The following is a 19,352-nucleotide window of genomic DNA, read 5'->3' on the forward strand; positions in this document are numbered from 1 at the left end:
TGCTTAATGTGGCAGCTACTTAATTTGGCAGCCATACACGTGCTGTAACATCTAGTTTTGGCATAAGAAAGGCAATTTTGCAAGGCAAACTTTGGTTGAATCACACCAACCACGGAGTCTGCAATTCTAACACCCTAGGGAGTAAGCTCCATTGAACATAATGGAACTTACTTCCAAGTAAACATACATAAGATTTCACTGTGAATCATTTAAGCAGTAAAACCCCAGAATACCTGTGGATGTTTTAATGGTACTATCATTCATTTTCTCTCTGCGTATATCAGGATTCAATGAAACAGTACTTGATGTAGGTTGAGACTTTTTCTTCACTTCATCAGCTGCACTGCAACTTTCCAAATACCTACAAGAAAAAGCAATAACAAAAATAAACTTGATTAAAAAATCTACAGTTTAAAAAGAGTAGTCAGTTACACATAACTGGGGGGTGGGGCGGGGCTCTCTTCATGAGTGATTTAGTGCAAAGTTAGAATAGTCTGAATTCCTTTGCAACAGAGAACACTGTCACCAATCCGCTGCCAACTAGCCACTTCCCTCTTGAAAAGCTGCATTTTCTGAAACTCCTGTTGCTCTGACCTTTTTTTTTTATTACTGAAAGCGGCTCCCTGGTGGTTTTACCAGTGTGTCATGCCCCCCCACACTGAATCCTGGGCGTGCCTCTGTGACCTGGCAATGATGTGGTCAAGGGGGTGGGATGCTCCCTTCCCTCTTGTTTCCCCAATGGCAGTAGTTTTTCCCATTCCCATTGAGAAAATCCCCAGGGGTGCTGCAGCAACCCCTCACATTACTGCAGTAGTGGGGACACTTAATCAACTTAGGTAACCTGCTTTTAATATTAAACAGATCCTCCCTTCTGTGCATGTCTACTTAGAAGTAACAAATAAATCTTGTTCCCCTGCAGTGAAAGGGTTAAAGGCTAAATTTAGTAACTCGCCCTAAAGCACTCATTTGCTTCTCCATTGCTCTCTTAAATCGCTATTGAGATGTTGTGCTTCTTTGATGTTCTGTAGAAGTCATTTCTCCGTTGTTATGTAAAGTCCCTTCTCCCTCGCAGATCTTTCGGGGAGCTTCTCGTTGTGAGCAGGGAGAAGGAGAAAGGGAGAAAGGGGGATTGGAAGGTGGGGGTTTGGAAGCAATAGGCAAAAGTGCATACATGGGAAAAAATGGGGTGGGAGCAATAACTCCGCAGCAGATTGCTGCGATGTGGCAAAATTGGGGTTGGGGAGAGCTCTCAGGAGCCTTCAGATGCTGCACTGGAGAACTGGGGATTTGAGTTTCTTCAGGGAAATCTGCAAACACGGGAAAATTGGTTGCTCACCACTCATAATTGTGTAGTAGCAGCGGGCAGCCTGGATGGGGCGGGAAACAAGCCTCTCTCATTGGCTGAGCAGCCCCTGCCAATTTGATGACATTCAGTTCTACTCCCCTACCCCACGTGGAAGTATGTTCCTTTCAAGTGCTGAAAACCAGTTTTTAAAGGTACTCTACGCTTGGCTTATCTTGCTTCATGTGTCCCTGACAGAACAAAGCCAATTCCATGAAAATCTGGCTAATACTCCAATGCGCTTCTCATTCCATTGTTGTGAAGGTCCCCCCGCCCCCAGTGTTTTATTGAAGTGCACTGTTGCCTACCTGATAACACTATCTAAACAGCTGATCTGCTGATATGAATACCCAGGCTGTTCCCCCCAAGACAGTTCTTCTGCAGCCAGGCTCCTTTGACAAGCAATTCCAACCGTATTATTTTCAGCTGACTGAGCTGCACCTTTCACATGACCATGGCCATCACTGGATTTCTCTGTGTAATACAAAACAGAAACACCTCATAAATTTTTTACACTGATCCTTCACAGTACAGCCAGGGTGGGGAACCTGTTTTGAACTGAGGGCCACATTCCCTTTGGAAAGTTTTCCAGGGGCCACATGTCAGAGGTGAATACCCCCTGCTCCCCAAGTGAGCAGGGTTAAAACTAATGTGGGAGGGACCATCCCATATTCTCTTTCATATACACATGTATTCTCAGACATAACACACACCATTCATACAGTACAAACACCCATTTAGATACCTTCCTACTCATATACACAAACATCTCCCCCCTCCAAAATGACCCTCCACATGTCAATCAGGCTTTGTAAAAGCCTAATTGCTACACTGGGGGAGGGGGGAGGGAAGGCCATGGGCTGAATGGGGAGGGTCATATCCAGCCTATGGGCCAAAGGCTCCCTGTCCCTGCCATAATAAAACAATTAGAGCCAAGGAGCTAGAACTAAACCAAAACACCGGTGGAAGCTTTAGGTTAGAGCATGTGGGAATTCTCAAGCTATGGCAAGCTGTGCAAAGTGCCTGCCACAAGCAGGGCTGGATTGTCTGCATTTGACCACAGATTGTGTAGGGTGTTCCTAGTTTAAGATAAACAATGAAAGCTAATCTGAAATTTGAAAATTAACCTCACTGTCATACCTCCATAAGTTTTTTTCTGATTTTCACGCTTTGATCTGGAATCAATGAAGACATGCTCTCCCTTATTTTTGGCCAGACGTCCATCTTTACAAATACCTTGAGAAGAATTCTAGAGCAAAGATAAAAATAATTGGCCAATGAATAACCTTTTACATTAAGCAATACATGGTAAATGCTTACTGGGGAGAATGGGTGAGAGGCCATGCTTCTCTTTAACAGCTCTTTAATGTTTCCATTAGAGCAATCTCCAGGGCCATTTTTCTCATTCGACTGAAACTATTAATATAATACAGTGAAAATCTTACAGGCTTCAGTATCTTCTGGGAATCCTCATTATTGTTCCCATTGCTGTCACTGGATGAAGCCACACTCATTAGGTGTTCAAGCGATCCATTGCTCCCCAAGCTTCCATAGCCGCTAGAGCCACTGTTATGTACAGGCTAAACAAAAATGTATATATTTATTAATGACTGAGGTCTGAGAACAAAGAAAATTGCTAGTCAGAATCTATATAGCTTTAAGATTTTGCACACTATAATTCGTATGAATCAACCAAGAAATAAATCAACCACTTATTCTGACTATTCAAGAAATAATTTTAGGATTGTAGCTAGAGACCTATCTTAAGAGGGACTTCTGCACAGGCACAGCCCCTTGTATGAGGAGATGGTGAATCCAGTCAATAAGTGCTGAACATTTTGCAGGAATATAACTTCAAAATAAACAGAATTCTAATTAGAGTAGATGTCAGTTTACAACCAAACTAAGCTAACCAAGAATGCAGCTGGAAATAGTACACCTGGGAACAGAAGTACCATTAGCGGCTTCCAGAATAGATACAGGGCAAACTTCAAGGTAACATAGCCATAAAACCAATTTGTTACAGTTTCGGGTGATGTGATCTTATTGATTTAAAGGAGAACACTTGAGTTCTCCATAAAATTAAAATCCATAGAACTAGTCACCAGAACTGCTGAAGTGAATTGTACTCATGTTTGCACAGAAATTGGAGAGCTGGCTGACGTGATACGAGAAATCTTTAAACAACAGAGTAAGGAGACCTAACTAGTTTAACATAATCAGGCCTGGGTATGGTACAGACTACTTTGGTCATCTTGGTGGATGATTTATACTGAGAACTGGATAGCTGGAGTGTGTGCCAGTTGATTTTGCTGGACCTCTTCATAGTTTTCAGTACCATCGACCATGGTATCCAGTCAGGACTGGCAGACTGGAATGGAACTTGGCAGGTACCGGTTTATGGTGGTTCTGGTCGTTCTTGGAAGGGCGATTTTAGAAGATTGTTCTGTGTGACAGTAGTGGCCACTGGCCTATGATGTCCCTCAGGGTTCCCTCTTGTTCCCCTTACTATGTAACATATACATGAAACTGCTGGAGTCTGGAGTTTTATAGTTCAGTGTCATCAGTATGCTGATGATACTGAATTCTATCTTTCCTTTCCATCTAAATCCAAGGAAGCTGTTCAAGTTCTAAATCAGTGTCTTATATTGGTAATGGAATAAATGAGGATGAACAAGTTCATTCCATTAACAGCTTAATCCAGACAAGTCCGAGGTGCTCCTGATCAGCTGAAATGCAGATCAGGCAAAAGGGATTCAACCTTGGCTGGTGTTACTCTCCCCTTGAGGATTCATGTTCACAGTCTGAGTGTGTTCTTGATGGCCATGAATGCTTTTGTACAGCTAAGGCAAGTGTGCCAACTGAGCCTGTTCCTCGAAATGTCAGATCTGGTCACAGTGACACATGCTTTCCTTTCATCTTGTTTGGACTACTGAGATGGGGTTTGGAAACTTCAACTGATCCAGAATGTGACCGCCAGCCTATTGACTGGGGAGGGTTATAGGATGCGATGCCTATGTTTCAACAGTTTCACTGGTTATGAGTCTGTTTGTGGGCACAAAGTGCTCATTATAACTTATAAAGCTCTACACAACTTGGGACTAGGCTATTTGAAAGTCCAGACTCTCCCAGATGAGCCTGCCTGGGTTTGAAGATCTTTGGAAGAGGCCCTTTTCTGTCCCACCATTACTGGAGGCATGTTTGGTGGGCATGAGAGAGGGGGGCCTTTTCAGTAGCTGCTCCCACTGTCTGAAACTTCCTGCTAAGGGAGACCAGGCTAGCAGGCAAAGACATTTTTATGTAGACAGGCTTTTGGCCATTAAGATGATTTTATTATGAATTGCATTATTTTTAGCTGCCTTGATCACCATTTGTGGTAGAAAGATGGGGTAAAAATTAAACAAACAATTTCTAAGCCGGAATAGTATGAACAAGTGTGTGTAATATTGTGAAGGCCTACATTACAGATGTTTATGAACACTTTATCTTGTTACTGCCTTCCACTGGAAATTCTTTTAATTTAAAGAAAGTGTACCTGTAATAATAACCGATGTATTTGTTCTGTAATCTCCTGAATGTTCGGGTGAAGAATTTTATCTTCTGTGCAGTGAGGTGCAAACACATCTTCATTCAAAGGACCTCTGTAAAAATCATTAATAATATTCAGAATGCGAATGTATTTATTTGACTTATATCAGCCCTTGTTTTTCTATTGCATCTACAAACTTTTAAACAGATAAAATATTCAGGCTTACTCACTCCAAACATGAATTCTTCATTCTGAAGTTACTCTTGTCAACATTGGAAAGATCTGCAGCACTTACAACTTTCTTGTTAAACGCATTGACTATACAGCACCAAGAGCAATTTGAATTAGTATTTTTTATAACTTCGCCACTCAACAAATATATCAGTTCAGAAATATGAGTCCAAGCAGATGTCATTTACTTATGTTTGAACTTTGACTTCTCCATACATTCCACAAGTTTCCATAATAATTAGCCCTAAATACAGAAAAGCTAAAACATCAGAACTATCCCAGATGTAGTCAAATACTATCCAATTACACATGAGAAAGAACTGAGAAACCTTAAATTGGCCTTATGATCCAAATGATGACCCTCCCCCTCAAATATGACACTGCTCATCTATGAAAGATGATGATTTTGTCTCAAGCTTACAGCTCACTTATACGTTACAGTTCCCATATGGATGACACTGCTACAGCATCTCCACACAGTGGCCATAACGTGTAGCACTGCTTGCCACAAAAATGCTTCACATTGGATGGAGAATCTCCTTGTTGCCACTAACATGAAATGTAGCAGCTGTTGGTGAGTTTTTTTTCTACATGATGTGATAGGCTGTATGACATAGCTAGATTGTCTGTCTTATGCAAAACTGTCTGTCTAACAACCACTGTGTGGAGAAGCTGCCACTGATGCTGTTTGCAACGGAATCCATGGGGAGGCCGAAGGCCAAACCAGTCAAGACAGTATTCAAAGAACTAGCAACTGTGTGAATGGCTGTTAAAACATAAATAGGAGGTGCAAGGGCCCTGATCTGGATCCAGACCCAGTATGATGATGGTGGTGCTGGTGGTAGCAGTAGTAGTTAGGAGGGCTTAAACAATTTCCTCCTTGCTGTAGTCCCAATTTGGACCCCCCCACCCTGCTTGCTATTTGCATTGGAAGAAAAGCTCCCAAACTGCCCATTCTGGAATGTGATCACAGCAGAGAGAAAAGGGGTAAAGTCCCATCCTGTAGAGTCCTGATCTGGATTGGGCTCTGCACACACACACACAGGGTGCAATCCTATGAAGATAGTCTGACTTTGGAGGCTGCCAAGTTCCAGTGCAGGGTGGCTGTAGCACAGAGGTGATTCTCACCTCCGAGTAATGGCCGCCCTGCATTTTTGGCTAGATAGCCAATTTTGGCTGTCTAGCCACTCTTTGGGAAGGGGGAGGGAAGGATGCTACATGGTGGATAGGAAGCTGTGTAAAGCAGCTTCCGCGGTCTCCTCCTCTCCCCGCCCCCCAGACTGCTCCCTTTTCCCCATCTCCACACTCTATTTCCAAGCCCGGAGATGTAGCCAGCACAGAGAACCACACTAGCTATGAGGGGATGGGGACAGGGAGTGTGGTTTCTGGGAACCGCATTCAGAGCCCTGGCTCCGACCTCGGTTCCCAGAAACCAAAAAATGCTATGGCCCTCTAGACAGTGTCTAGTGGCTATAGAATTGCTCCCCTATTTACTTCTAAAAAGCAATTCACAAAATTGCTACTTGTGTGCATAGCTTTTTAGTAAATAAGTGTGAAAGTCCCAATCCAGATCAGAACTAATTGTGTGAATGGCATCTCATCCAGTTAAACCCTAGGATGTGTAGATCAGCTCTTAGAGCTGGCAGGGAAGTGGAGGAGAAGAGAGAGAAATGAGCCCTCCCAAATAGGTTGCTGCTATTCAAGAAGAAATGAAATGGAAATCATACTAAAACATGACATTTCACCCTATGTGTTAAATATGCCTCTTGCAAAGTAATCATAATGCAAGAGCTTTCCACTTCTTATGACTCATGTACTTACGTTCTAACTTTGTGTCTTCCAATTATAAAGGAAATCTTTCGACTCCAAGGATTGATGAAACTGGACCAGCTAGTATCCAGAGTTATGTATTCACCATTTCTAGTGCAGAATCTGATTGGTGAGTAATCAAAAGGCTGTCCACCACACTGAAGTACTGTAACAAAAGCAACTGATGTAAACTTCAAATTGAATGAAATAAATTATCAAACTGATCTTTTGAAGCCAGAAGCAATGGGACATTATACAACTAGTAAACAGGTGCTGACTGTAACAATCTTTATGATTTCTCCTTTTAAATAATCAAATATCTGTAATTCTGAAAACTTAGAAACAGAACATTTAAAAGCAAATATTAGACCCAATTGCGTCTGAGAAGTGAAGGCCACTGAAAGCGCATAGCTACATAATTCCTTGATAGTTTGCCATCGAAGTACTCTACTGAGTTCCATCACATCCAATACAATGGTTTCACAAAGCACTGACCTTCTTAATATGCAGTATGCGACTACTGTTAATCTTCAGATCAGAAGTGGGCAATGGCTGGAGGTCTGGTGGCCATATTTGCCCCTGGACACTGCCCCCATGGGCCATTCCCCACCCCCCTGCGGGAACCATTTTTTAAAAACTACGTGTAGCAGCTATGGAGCACCTGAAAGGTCAAAATTTGTTTCAAAGCTAATTTTAACCCTTTGTGTTCTCTATAGCCATTATGGATGCCATTTTTGTTGAACACCCCCCTCCCCCCGTTTTGGGGAGCAGCACAGGCTGTGTGTTGCCCACTCCGAATTTAGAATCTCACAAGCTGAGGGTGGGGAGATAAGGAACACAGATATTTAAGGGCTTTGGGGGGAGGGGAAATAATTTTTGGTGGTTTTAACATCAGCATGGGAGCATATAGGGTAATACAAGCAAATGATGGCCAGTGTCTGAGAACACCAGATACTCTGGTGTTACCGAAGCAATGCAGGCCTGTTCAGCAATTTAGATGGGAAACCACTGTATGCAGAATGTTAAAAACAAACAAAATAAAACCATGTGCCAGCATACCATATTCCATCTATATGAGAAGTACATGAATCATCTCCAAAACACGGGGCTTTTTCTATGGCAGCCTGGCTTTGGAATATCCTCCTGCAGGAGGTACACCTGACATAGTCATATTCTTTTTGGAGCTCAGATAAAATATTTTTATTTACCTAGGCATTTAATTTTTTCAGCTGGTTGGAATAGTTTTCATTCCTCTCAATTATACTGTATTGATTATATGTTGTTTTTATCACACTGAATATTTGATTTGTGTATACCATGCTGAAATCCATTTTTTTGGGTGTGGGGAGTCTATAAATTTGTAAAATACATACATACACGTATGTGTATCTTTTGGCCTGAAATAGCCACTCAGCTGTTATAGACCTGCAAGCTTCCTTCATATGCAAGGAAAACAGTGTTACTGGGGTGGGGGTGGAGGCAGTTAAAGGAACATGTTGCTAGGGTACTGACCCAGGGGAAGTTCTACTTGGCCCAGGTGAGTGGCAAATACCAGCTCTTAATTATACTACATGTAATAATAAAACAGAAGGAATCTGAAGAAGTTATATAGTAGGTACAGTTGCAGGGATTCAATATACCTATTGACTCAAGGCAAACTCAACTGGTGTCAAACAAATGCAAACTGGTGTTGAACAAATGCAAACTTAGCTGTTGTCAAACAAATGCAAGTTTCAAGCAGCATAAGCCTGGTAAAAACTACCACCTTGAATTGTCCACAGAACGCTGCAGCAAGTCAGCACAGACACTGCAACACTGGTATAAAGAATTTCAAATGAAGGACTGTATCGCATGGCACACTGTCACGTTATACGTTAGCTGGTACTCACAACATGGAACATATAATAATTAACCTTAGTTGATCACATCAGCTACTAAGTGGTTTTTGGGACCAAGCGAACATATGAAGCTGCCTAATATCGAATCGGAATCCATCTAACCTGGCCTCATCTACTGTAACTGGTGACAGCTCTCCCAGGTCTCAGTAATATTTCCAATCACTTGCTACCTGCTCCTTTTAACTGGAGATGCCAGGGATTGAATCTGGGACTTTCTGCATGCAAACTATGTGCTCCAGCATTGAGCTAAGGCTTTTCCCCAAAGTGCTGGTTTTGACTTTTAAAGCTATAAATGGTCTGGGCCAAGGGTCAGTAAAGGTCTGCCTGCTCCCATGTACAGCTGCTTGATTCCTTTATCATCTCAGGCTCTAATGATCCCTAACAGTGGGCATTCATTGAGAGATGAAGCTAGAAGTCCAGAGAACAAAGAGAAGGAAGACTGGTACACTAGTGGCATATCACTTTAGCATTATTATCCCAGAATATTTGAGTATGGAGTGACCAGGGCAGTGGGTTGGAGAGGGAAATTAATATACAGAAAGTTTCTGATCTAGTAATCAGAAAACCAATGAATGGCTTTATCAACTGCCTCCTGATCTTCATGAAAAACACACTATTCAAAATTAAAAGAACCTACTTTTTTTGTGAATTGCTAGCATTAAAGGTCTGTCACTTGGGTGAAGATGCACCAAGACAGGAGTTCCAATTAAGTCCTGAGGCAAGTATCCCAACAGAGGTACCGCTCTTAAAAAAAGAAAAAATAATCATGAAGCAGAATACATGTACACACAAATCAATTTAATTTCATTTAGACTACATTTAAATAAGCACAGAATAAGACTTCATGGTATTGCATCAGGCTTAACTCTGCAAACAATAAGCAGAGCCAAAAGATAACTATTTATCTTTATGATAGTCTGTTCTATGCCAGTAATCATATAACCAGCAATTATATATTGCATATATAGAGCATATACCCTCTGAAAAGAGGTCTTCCCCAACCAGGTGCCTTCCAGCCAATATCCATGTTGGCTGGGGGATGTTTGCAGTTGTAGCTCAAAATATCTGGAGGGTTACAGGTTGGGAAAGGCTGTCCTAAAACATCTAATAACTAACAGTTGCTGTTGCATACTATAAAATGTCCATCTGCCTATTCATGCATAGTGCAAGGACTCCAGATAAAAGAGAGTTATGAATTTTCGCTATGAGTAAATAGTGAGAAAAGAACTGAGAGTTCATCCTGAAAGATCAGGAGTGCACCCCACCATTATCTTTTCAAGGACATTGCAAGAAAATGGACCACATGGAGACCTCTCCCATTCTTAATCCAAGAGGAACCAAACCTGTTGTTATGATCACAGAACTAGTTCCATTAAGGTATTTTTGTTATGTTAATTATCTTCATTATTTGAACAACTGCAACAGTATCCCAAACACATTTATTACAGACATACATTCATATACATACGCACATTTCCTGCCTGCTTTAATATTTTAGACAGCATTCAGCTAAATATATAGCCATGAATAACTTAAAACAGTTGAATGTAGTAATTTTAGTTTACCTTTCATCTACATCTTGGAACAAACAACTTGGTGTATGTGTAGTTGTAAAGACTCTTTTATTTGGAGGAATCCTGGGTGCTGAAACAAAAAAAAAAGGAGGAAGTGTAGTAGAAATAGAACATTCATACAAACAGGACACATTCATGAACCAGACAGATATTATTCAGAGTGATCAACTTACTCACATCCAACTGTGAATGTAACAGTGGCAAAAATTAGCAATGGAAGCTGCATTTCCAGGTTTGTTTTAGCTCTGTGGAGCAATTTAAATACGTAGTATGTGCGTGCAGCCAGCAAATAAAAAACAAACCATTTAATATTACTTGAATCCATAACATTAAAGTCCCATTGGATAAACATAACTAAAATGCAATTAAGCCTTTAAATCTTGCTCATTTTATTGGGATTAGACATACCTAACTTTCAGTGGACTGCACCCAGAATGTTAGAAGAAAATGGCAGTTGGCCACAGCTACAGCTAGATGGCAACAAAAAACATGACAAACCGAATAGTAGAAGCAGGGGAGTCAAGGAAGTGACAAACTTTTAGGTGACAAAATGTATTTCTATTCATAGTCATTTAGACATTACAGTTGCAATCCTATCCATTACAGTTGCAATCCTATCCATAATTACTAGGGAGTAAGTCTTACTGAAACCAATGGGACTTACTTCCCAGTTCATCCGTATGTTATCAAGCTGTAAGTCTCATTTCCAAGTAAATATCAAAGGGCTGGAAGTTTAATTAGAATAGTTATCATCAGGTGCATATGCTGACCTACCAAGTACGATGACCTCTCACCTGGAAACCTCTCTATTATATCATAGATAACGTCGCCACCAGATGGGTGGTTACTGTAAAATACTAAGCCCTTTCCTCTTTCAAAAGAAAACGATTATGTATTATCTTCTTAGGTATTATTACCTTCATAACCAGAGTGCACCTTTTCTGCAAGCAACACACAACAAAGCTGATCTTCTGCATCTTGTACTTTAATAAGGTATGGAGTCATGCGGAATGGTTGGTAGCAGATCTCATTTATATGTTCTTTTGCTGCACTAAAGATAAAAAGGTAGGACAGCTTAGTTCTTATACTTTATGTAGACTTCCAAGTATAGCAAATTCTTTAGTGGTTGGGTCTAAACACTGGGCTGAGAACTAAAACGGTTCATGCTGTTTCCACACACATATGGGGGCTTTTTAGCCTTCCTTCTTACCACAGTGTCCCATTCATACCCTCTGAAGAGTGAAGATCAAGGGCCTTTCAAGATCAAAGGTCAAAAGTGAAGATCAAGGGCCTTTCCCAAAGGCACAAGGCAACTTCCCCACTTTCCCATGATTCTGCACCAGGGCCTCTTTGGATCTTAGCCATTATTACAATGCCTCAGAAACAGCTTCTGTAGTCACTTCTTAAACTCTAGTTAGATATATTCAGCTTTTAGTCAAGATCCCTGAATGTATCTTTGTAAGTTTGTTAAGGTGCCAAGCAATGAACATAAATAGATTCAGACAAAGCATATATTAGCCCCTCCAGTTGAATATTAACATTTTACCTTACCTGATGCGGCAGAAAAAAGATTTTTCCTCTATGCACTCTTGGGTGGCAGACTCTATAAAAATATAAAAGGACTTTATAAGGCACAGTGACACAATTTAAAGTGTGTACTCTAAATGTCAGAATGCTATAATTACTCAGTTTAAAAAATAAAAACTGAAACATGGGAAGAGCAATCCCAAGAATCTTCTGTCAGTTAGGGAGGAAAGAGTATGTGTGGGTGTGGATTGCCTGCCTTTTCAACCAGGCAGATCCTTGTTTTTACAAGGATCTGCTCCAGGGCTGGCATACCTGATGGACCCAACTGGAGAAATGGTGCTGCTTTGGATCCAGCAAGTCCAAAGCTGGCTCCTCCATTACAGAGGAGCTTCAGACATACTGGCTCTCTGGCACGTTATTGTGCACTACGGTTCTAATTGGCATTACCCTGACACCTTGGCTCAAGAATCTATTTTGTTCTGGAAGGCACAGCTGAAAAGCTGACAGGAATGGTGTTGAGTCTTTGGAACTTCCACAGAGGCACAGGAGCTAGAGAATATACTTGCTTCCTCCTTGACTAAATTTAAAGGTTGTTCCCCAACATCGAGGAAAACATGCAAATTACTGCCTGATTGTCATGTCACCACCCAGCTGACTAACCCATGAGGGTAGCTTTGAACTGACCAACCAAAAGCCCTGGCAGATAAAATGGCTCAATCCTGAAATGTCTACATCCCAGAGAGGTCAAGCACTACTCAAGTATCCTTGAAAACAATTTTTATTTTGAATATTGTACTACATTGTTTTGTATTTTAATTTTTATAAACCACTTTTTGTCCATAGGATCCAAGGGCAGTGTGTATAACATCAAAAACGAAAAATCCAATATAAAAATGATACAATTAAACATTAAAAAGCAAATTAAACAACAACTCTTCAACCAGCAAACCAAAACAATCAATTCAGTTTAAAAATTGAATTTTTTTTTAAAAAAACATTAGAATGCTAAAATGTTAAAATATTAAAATGCCTGGGCAAAAGAAACTTTTTAACTTGGTGTCTAAAAGAAAACAAAGTCATTGTCAATTGTATCTCCTTTGGAAGGGCATTCCAAAGTGCGAGTGCCACCACAGAGAAGGCCCTCTCCTTTACAGATATAGTATATATCTCTGATGATGGTATTTGGAGAAGGGCCTCCTTTGAAGATCTTAGTGTATGGGCAGAATTGTATGGGAAGAGGAAGTTCCACAGTTGCTCTTGCTCAAGGACTTTCAGGCCACACTCTTTAAAGACTGGGAAATTATGGTGTAAAGAGCTAGGTTAATGCCTTATTCTGAAAAATTCAGGTTTTAAAGCTAGCCACAGCACACTCACATAGTTGCATAAAGTTTCAGTTAAGAGACTGGACTAATATTAAAAGCAAAGTCTTATTTTGGCAAATGAATGAGTAACAATATATACATAAACAAAATGTCCTGCAACACCTTAAAGAACAGCAAATTAATTGTGACAAATGCTTTTTTGGGCCAGGGCACACTTGGTCAGGTGCAGGATCTGATGAAGTGGGCTCAGTCCCCATGAAAGTTGCATTTTAAAGGTGAAGTGGAAGTTGTTCCCTTTTAAATCACTGCTGCAAGCTCCCACCCAACGTGCAGCAATGAAAATAGCAGACAAAGCCTTAGATGAATGAGTGGCTCCCTTACAAGGACGTAAACTCCTCCCTTCAATTTAGGGCTAAAAAATATTTTTGCAGACATTGTTGAATAATTTAATCAACTTACCCACTCCATTGCAAATACTCCAAGATGGCAATCTGTATGGAGTAGTAGAACTATAAAACACACTGACATCCTGAGGTGCCAGAAACTCCACAAATTTGGCATTTTTAAAGAGGTCTTTCTTACAGTGGAGAATAGAAGCAGCCTGATCAGAGATGTACAGAATTTTCCCAGTAGCCAAAGAAACAGCTACAGCAAACATATCCTAAAAACACAATACATATTCAAAGTCATTTTAGTCTGGGGAAATGTTAAAACTTGTAAGTCATTAAAACTAAGCCAGTGGCATTTTCTGTTCACAGTTTAGCAGATAAACATATGCCTTAACTAAAAATATGTATATATATATTGGGAGCCAGCAGTTTGGCAGGATTTTTTATTTATTTATCTCATTTCTTAAAATTTTATCCTGCCTTTCCTTCAGAAACTCAAGACAGAATACAAGGGCTCCCTTCGCCTATTGTTCCTTACACCAATCTTCTGAGGTAGATTAGGGCAAGAAAGAGGGGCTGGCCCAGGGTCAGCTGTGAGCTTCATGGCTGAGTGGGGATTTGAACCTGCATCTCTCCAGCTTAAATCCAACACTCTAGCCACTACACCACGGTAGCGGTCCTTTAATATGGAGTGTCCTATTATATTCAGAAATGATAAAGTCTACAGAAACTCAAAGTTAAAAACAAAACACCAACTGCTAAAACTCCCAATTCAACATGAAAAGGATCATTTACATATATGTTAATGGGCAAAAACACTCACTGCATTCTTCATGATGTACTCTGTAGTAATGTTTTCAACATCTTCCACAGTATAGGACAATACATCAAGACCACAGGGATAGCTTTCATTAATCATCATCAACTGGTAGTATTCTTCATTGGCTACTTGAGAACAAACAATGTTTACATTTGAAATGCTCCTGTTAAATTCACTACAGGCATATTCAATAAAGATACATTGGCTTCTGATTACAACAGCAAAATAATTCAACATGTCTTGTCTTCTCTGGCTAACAGCAAGCAAGAGACCATCTATTCAACCATTTTCATAAACTTAACAATATATTTTTCCCTATTTCAAAAAGTTTAAAGTCCCTGACAAACTGACACTTATGGAGGTCATAAGTCACTTATGGAGAAGTGACTGCAAAGGTTAGAGTGTGTCTTCTATCTCCTCTTCCATAAATAGTGTTGGATAATTATAAGCATGAGGGGATTCACCTCCCATCACCACCCTTGGAGAACGAATATATGCAACTCCCACAGCCTATAGTCATAGGATGGGGGGTAGAAGTATTTGTATCCTGCTGTATTTGAAGACTGCATGGGGAAAGGAGACACACTGAAATAGTAACATATGTGGCAGAACTCCATTCCTCATGAGAGAGTGACCCTGTGACAAGTTTACACATTGATCCAGTTCAAACAATCAAATTAAGCCACTGTGGCTTAATTAAGCCACGGTGGCTTGTTTTAATCAGCGGTGAATGCCAGTGTGTGCTGCCTGCCATTTCCCTAATTACCCACCCAGGCGTGGCTTGTCGTGCTGTTCAAACTTGGGTGGCATGGCTTATTTGAGGGTAAAAAACCTGTGGGATTATTTGAGGGTTGCTTCCCCCTCAAACAAGCCATGTTGCCCAGGTTTGGACAACACAACAAACTATGCCTGGGCAAGTAATTAGAAAATGGCAGCTGGCATTTATCGCTGATTAAAATAAGCCACAGTGGCTTAGCCACAGTGGTTTGTTTTATCATGAGAACCGGCCCATTGTGGGAATATGCCACAGATATGTCAGTGGCACCACAGTAGAGGTCAAAGGTGGAGGAATGAGCTCCCGAGAGCTGCCCTACTGACTCTCGTCTCTTGCTTTTCTTCTTCTGAGGAAATCCTCAAATGACCATGAAGATTTGCAGGTTTTTTTTTTAACTGAGCAGAGAGAAGTAATCTGCCTCCTTTATATATCCTCAGTTAATTCAGCCTACTTAGTAGGTAGAGGGAAGCACACACATGGCTCTTGAGACAACTTTCACATAACAGGTGTGTGTGAGTGAGAATGAGATACATCATTTAAAAAACAGAACAGTTAATTTGACATTTTATTCTGCAACACTGTCTCTCTATTGATCTACAATATATGTTCATACTGAATAAACATCAAACAAGTCCCTCCCTTGTATTTTAGCTGAAAAGGTAAACATAAAGAAAAGACTAAAGCAATCACACCAGGATATTAAGAGACACGATGAACCTTGCATTTTATCATAAACTAGCTTCCTACTGTAGCTTGATAATGTAATTTTAATTTTTTTTTTATGAATAGAAATGCTTAGTATATACCTTTAACTTGTTTGATGCTCCTAAGTGCATATTTCAGGGTTGTCAGGATACTGGATTTGCCTTTGATCCTTTTATCAGGAGGAAGATGCCCTTTTAATTCTTGCAATGTTTTTATCAGTTCCTTCTGGATTTTAGATTTAGAAGACAGTTCACTGCTAGACAATGTGAACAAAAACAATTCATATTTTAATGTAGCTTTGTATTTGGCAGAGTGCAAGTTTTAATATTTTCTAAGTTAACAGTGCAAGGTGTTTGAAGGTCTACTGTTCAAGACAACTGAGATTTTCCATTATTTCTGCATTATACAGACTTCATGTTCATATCATGGGGATCTTAAAATTATGCAGTATGCTAATCCTTCATTTGCCTGTATCCACTAGTAAATGGATTATGTTCTAAGTTTGCCATTACTAGGCTTAGCTGCAACGATAACAATTCAGTTAGTTAAATTAAGCAAAGCCAATTAAAGTTACACTAACCACTGCAATTTAGTTCAATATATTAGAATCATGGCAAATTAAAGTCTGCCAGTGACAATGGTGATAACATACCAGGAGCAAAGTTTACAATTTGGTATTATTAATATTTTTTTAAAAGCTACTATAGTTGGCTGGTAATAGTTAGCTCAGGCAGCTGGATGCACATCTTGTTATCTTGCAAATTCAAAGTCATAAAGGATCAATGTACAGATAATTAACCATGGTTAATGGATCAGGACCCAATCTCCAGGCCCTCAAATGCAAATTCTCATCACAGTCTTACCATGGTTAAAGTCGGAATTACCATCTTTAATCATTATTCATGCTAACCAGGGTCAATCAGAATCTGCAACCAGTAAGCTGGTCTCAGCAAGGAATGGGAGGAAGCCGGAGAGTACACAATTCTATAGTCCTGTCCCTTAGCCATGGTTATAGTATCAACAGTGTCATATGTGTACTGGCCCAAAGACAGCAAAAATAAAGTTCATTATATGAGTATCCTTCTCCTTACCAGAAATACCTGAACTCTGGACTTAAAACAACTAAAATTAAAAATTAAAAAAATCAGTTTGAAATAAAAGCAAAAGAAAGACAAGCGTCCCTCCTAGTACCAACATCCCCTACCAAAAAAAGAACCCAACATAAAGAAAACAAAAAAATAAAAGAAGTCTGCCTTCCCAGTAAGAGGGAAAGACAATTCCTGCAACCAATCTCTACTCAGCAATTATTGAATACATATCCTAATCTGGAAATAAATTGATATTTTAGAAGGTTTTTTAATCTGTTTGTGGGCATATATAATATTAAGCATATATAAGAAGTATATGAAAAGAAATAGTAGAAAGAAAACGTTGTAAGTTGGAGCAGAATAAATATTAGTTTGAATTCTTTCAAATGTTTTGTATTAACTGTGATTTATACGCTGTATCATTTAAAAGTAGGTAACTTTTGTAAAATTGGTAAGATTTATTTGTGTGGGAGTGAGCAACATGTTATTTTTCTTTCTTTCTATGTTTAATGTGATTTCATGGAATGTCAACAGACTGCAGAAATTAAATAAGCAGAAGAGAGTTCTCTCCAAGTTAAAAAACACTTAACACCGATATGGCCTTTTTACAGGGAACTCCTTGATGGCAGTAGATGAACATTCTTTGAGAAAGGATGGGTCAGGGAGGTCTGTGTAACAGATACTTCGCCATGGTTTAAAGAGGCTGCTATTTTAACTCACAAGTGACTTTTCTTTTCAGTTCAACAGGTGGTTATTGATTCTAATGGTTTGCATTTTGGTTTGGTTAGGAAATGTATTGATAAGGTAATCACCATGACTGATGTGTATGTGCCTAATAATGACTCTCCAGTTATGTTTAATCTATGTTTTAGTAACATGTTGGTTGAGAATGCTTATGATTATCTGATTGTGGGTGAGGACTTTAATGAGATTTTAGATCCATTGCTGAATAAGAGTATGCCTGCTCCTAAGAGGCAAACTATGATGAGATCTACAGGCCTATATGGCTTAAGTTGGTTTGACTGATGCTTTGGAAAATTTTACATCCCAGTGAGAGTGACTACACCTTTATTTCACCTGTCACTATAACTGCTTTCGGTTAATTTGGTTTCTACATCTTTGTTACATCAAATAAATGTTTATAACATTGATTTGCTGGCAGTTTCAGACCATGCCCCAATTTGCTTGCAGTTGCTAAATTACTTTAGTATTTTGAAATTAATGAGGTTACAGTAGGCTCTCATGCCATTAAGTAGGAGGCCTGTAAAATTTTTATATGGGGCTGAATTACTGCCTATGTGTCTCACAAGAAAAAAAATCAAAACAATGCAATTATCTACAAATAAGTTGAAACTCCTTCTAACCCAGTTTGCCTCTTGCCCAACTCTGCAACTTTATCAAGATTTCGAGAACATGAGTTAAACAATATTCTTTCATAACAGGTGGAATTTGCATTAACCTGTTTACAACAAATATACTGGGAAAATGATGAGCGTCTGTGTAAGCAGCATTGTCTTAAGCAGTAAAAGCAAAGAAATTTTATTTCAGCTATTAAAGATGACAGTAATATGCACATCTCCCACCAATATAGATTTACAATTTTTAAAGTTTTATTCTGACTTGTATAGTACTGGTAGTGAAATATTGGAGCAGGTCATGGATGGTTTTTTCCCTCATCTTGATTTTATGTGTCTAGATTCTTCACAATGGTAGTTTCTTTTGGCTCCTTTGTATATAGAGGAAATTATGAAAGCAATTCCCCTTCATGGATCACTGCCTTGTTGTGGCGAAGGGGCTTGCGTAACTCAGTGAAGCCATAAGCTATGCCGTGCAGGGCCACCCAAGACGGACAGGTCATGGCGGAGAGTTCTGACAAAATGTGGTCCACTGGAGAAGGAAATGGCAACCCACTCCAGTATTCTTGCCAAGAAAACCCCATGGAACGTATCACAAGGCTAAAAGAGATGACACCGGAAGATTAGCCCCTCAGGTCGGAAGGCGTCCAATATACTACTGGGGAAGAGCAGAGGGTATTTCCAAGTAGCGCCAGAAAGAGTGAAGCGGCTGGGACAAAGCCGAAAGGACACTCAGCTGTGGATGTGTCTGGTGGCGAAAAGAAAATCCGATGCTGTAAAGAACAATCTTGTTTAGGAACCTGGAATGTCAGATCAATGAATCAAGGTAAGCTGGAGGTGGTCAAACATGAGATGGCAAGATTGAACATCGACATCTTGGGAATCAGCGAACTAAAATGGACAGGCATGGGCGAATTTAATTCAGGTGACCATCATATCTACTATTGTGGGCAAGAATCCCTTAGAAGAAATGGAGTAGCACTCATAG

At 39.9% G+C, this 19,352-nt stretch overlaps 1 protein-coding gene across 13 annotated transcripts in view; it reads right to left on the reverse strand.

Moving 5' to 3' along the window:
- Nucleotides 1–19,352, reverse strand: part of PER2 (period circadian regulator 2) — a 66,259-nt gene that overhangs the window by 12,821 nt on the left and 34,086 nt on the right. For 8 of the 13 annotated variants that reach the window (XM_084847056.1, XM_084847064.1, XM_084847063.1 and 5 more), the window contains 13 exons: nt 16,023–16,177; nt 14,445–14,569; nt 13,692–13,893; nt 11,935–11,986; nt 11,301–11,434; nt 10,375–10,453; nt 9,447–9,553; nt 6,924–7,077; nt 4,878–4,983; nt 2,788–2,922; nt 2,483–2,591; nt 1,651–1,816; nt 234–361 (listed from right to left, as the gene is read on the reverse strand). In XM_084847056.1, coding sequence (XP_084703182.1) covers nt 234–361; nt 1,651–1,816; nt 2,483–2,591; nt 2,788–2,922; nt 4,878–4,983; nt 6,924–7,077; nt 9,447–9,553; nt 10,375–10,453; nt 11,301–11,434; nt 11,935–11,986; nt 13,692–13,893; nt 14,445–14,569; nt 16,023–16,177 — 1,652 coding nt within the window. The remainder of the gene's footprint in view (nt 1–233; nt 362–1,650; nt 1,817–2,482; nt 2,592–2,787; nt 2,923–4,877; nt 4,984–6,923; nt 7,078–9,446; nt 9,554–10,374; nt 10,454–11,300; nt 11,435–11,934; nt 11,987–13,691; nt 13,894–14,444; nt 14,570–16,022; nt 16,178–19,352) is intronic. The other 5 variants (XM_084847065.1, XM_084847059.1, XM_084847062.1 and 2 more) reach the window with 2 other exon arrangements.

This window comes from Heloderma suspectum, chromosome 3 (assembly GCF_057233095.1).
Source record: "Heloderma suspectum isolate Gila_16-S chromosome 3, 16-S_ref, whole genome shotgun sequence".
Classification (NCBI taxonomy): Eukaryota; Metazoa; Chordata; class Lepidosauria; order Squamata; family Helodermatidae; genus Heloderma; species Heloderma suspectum.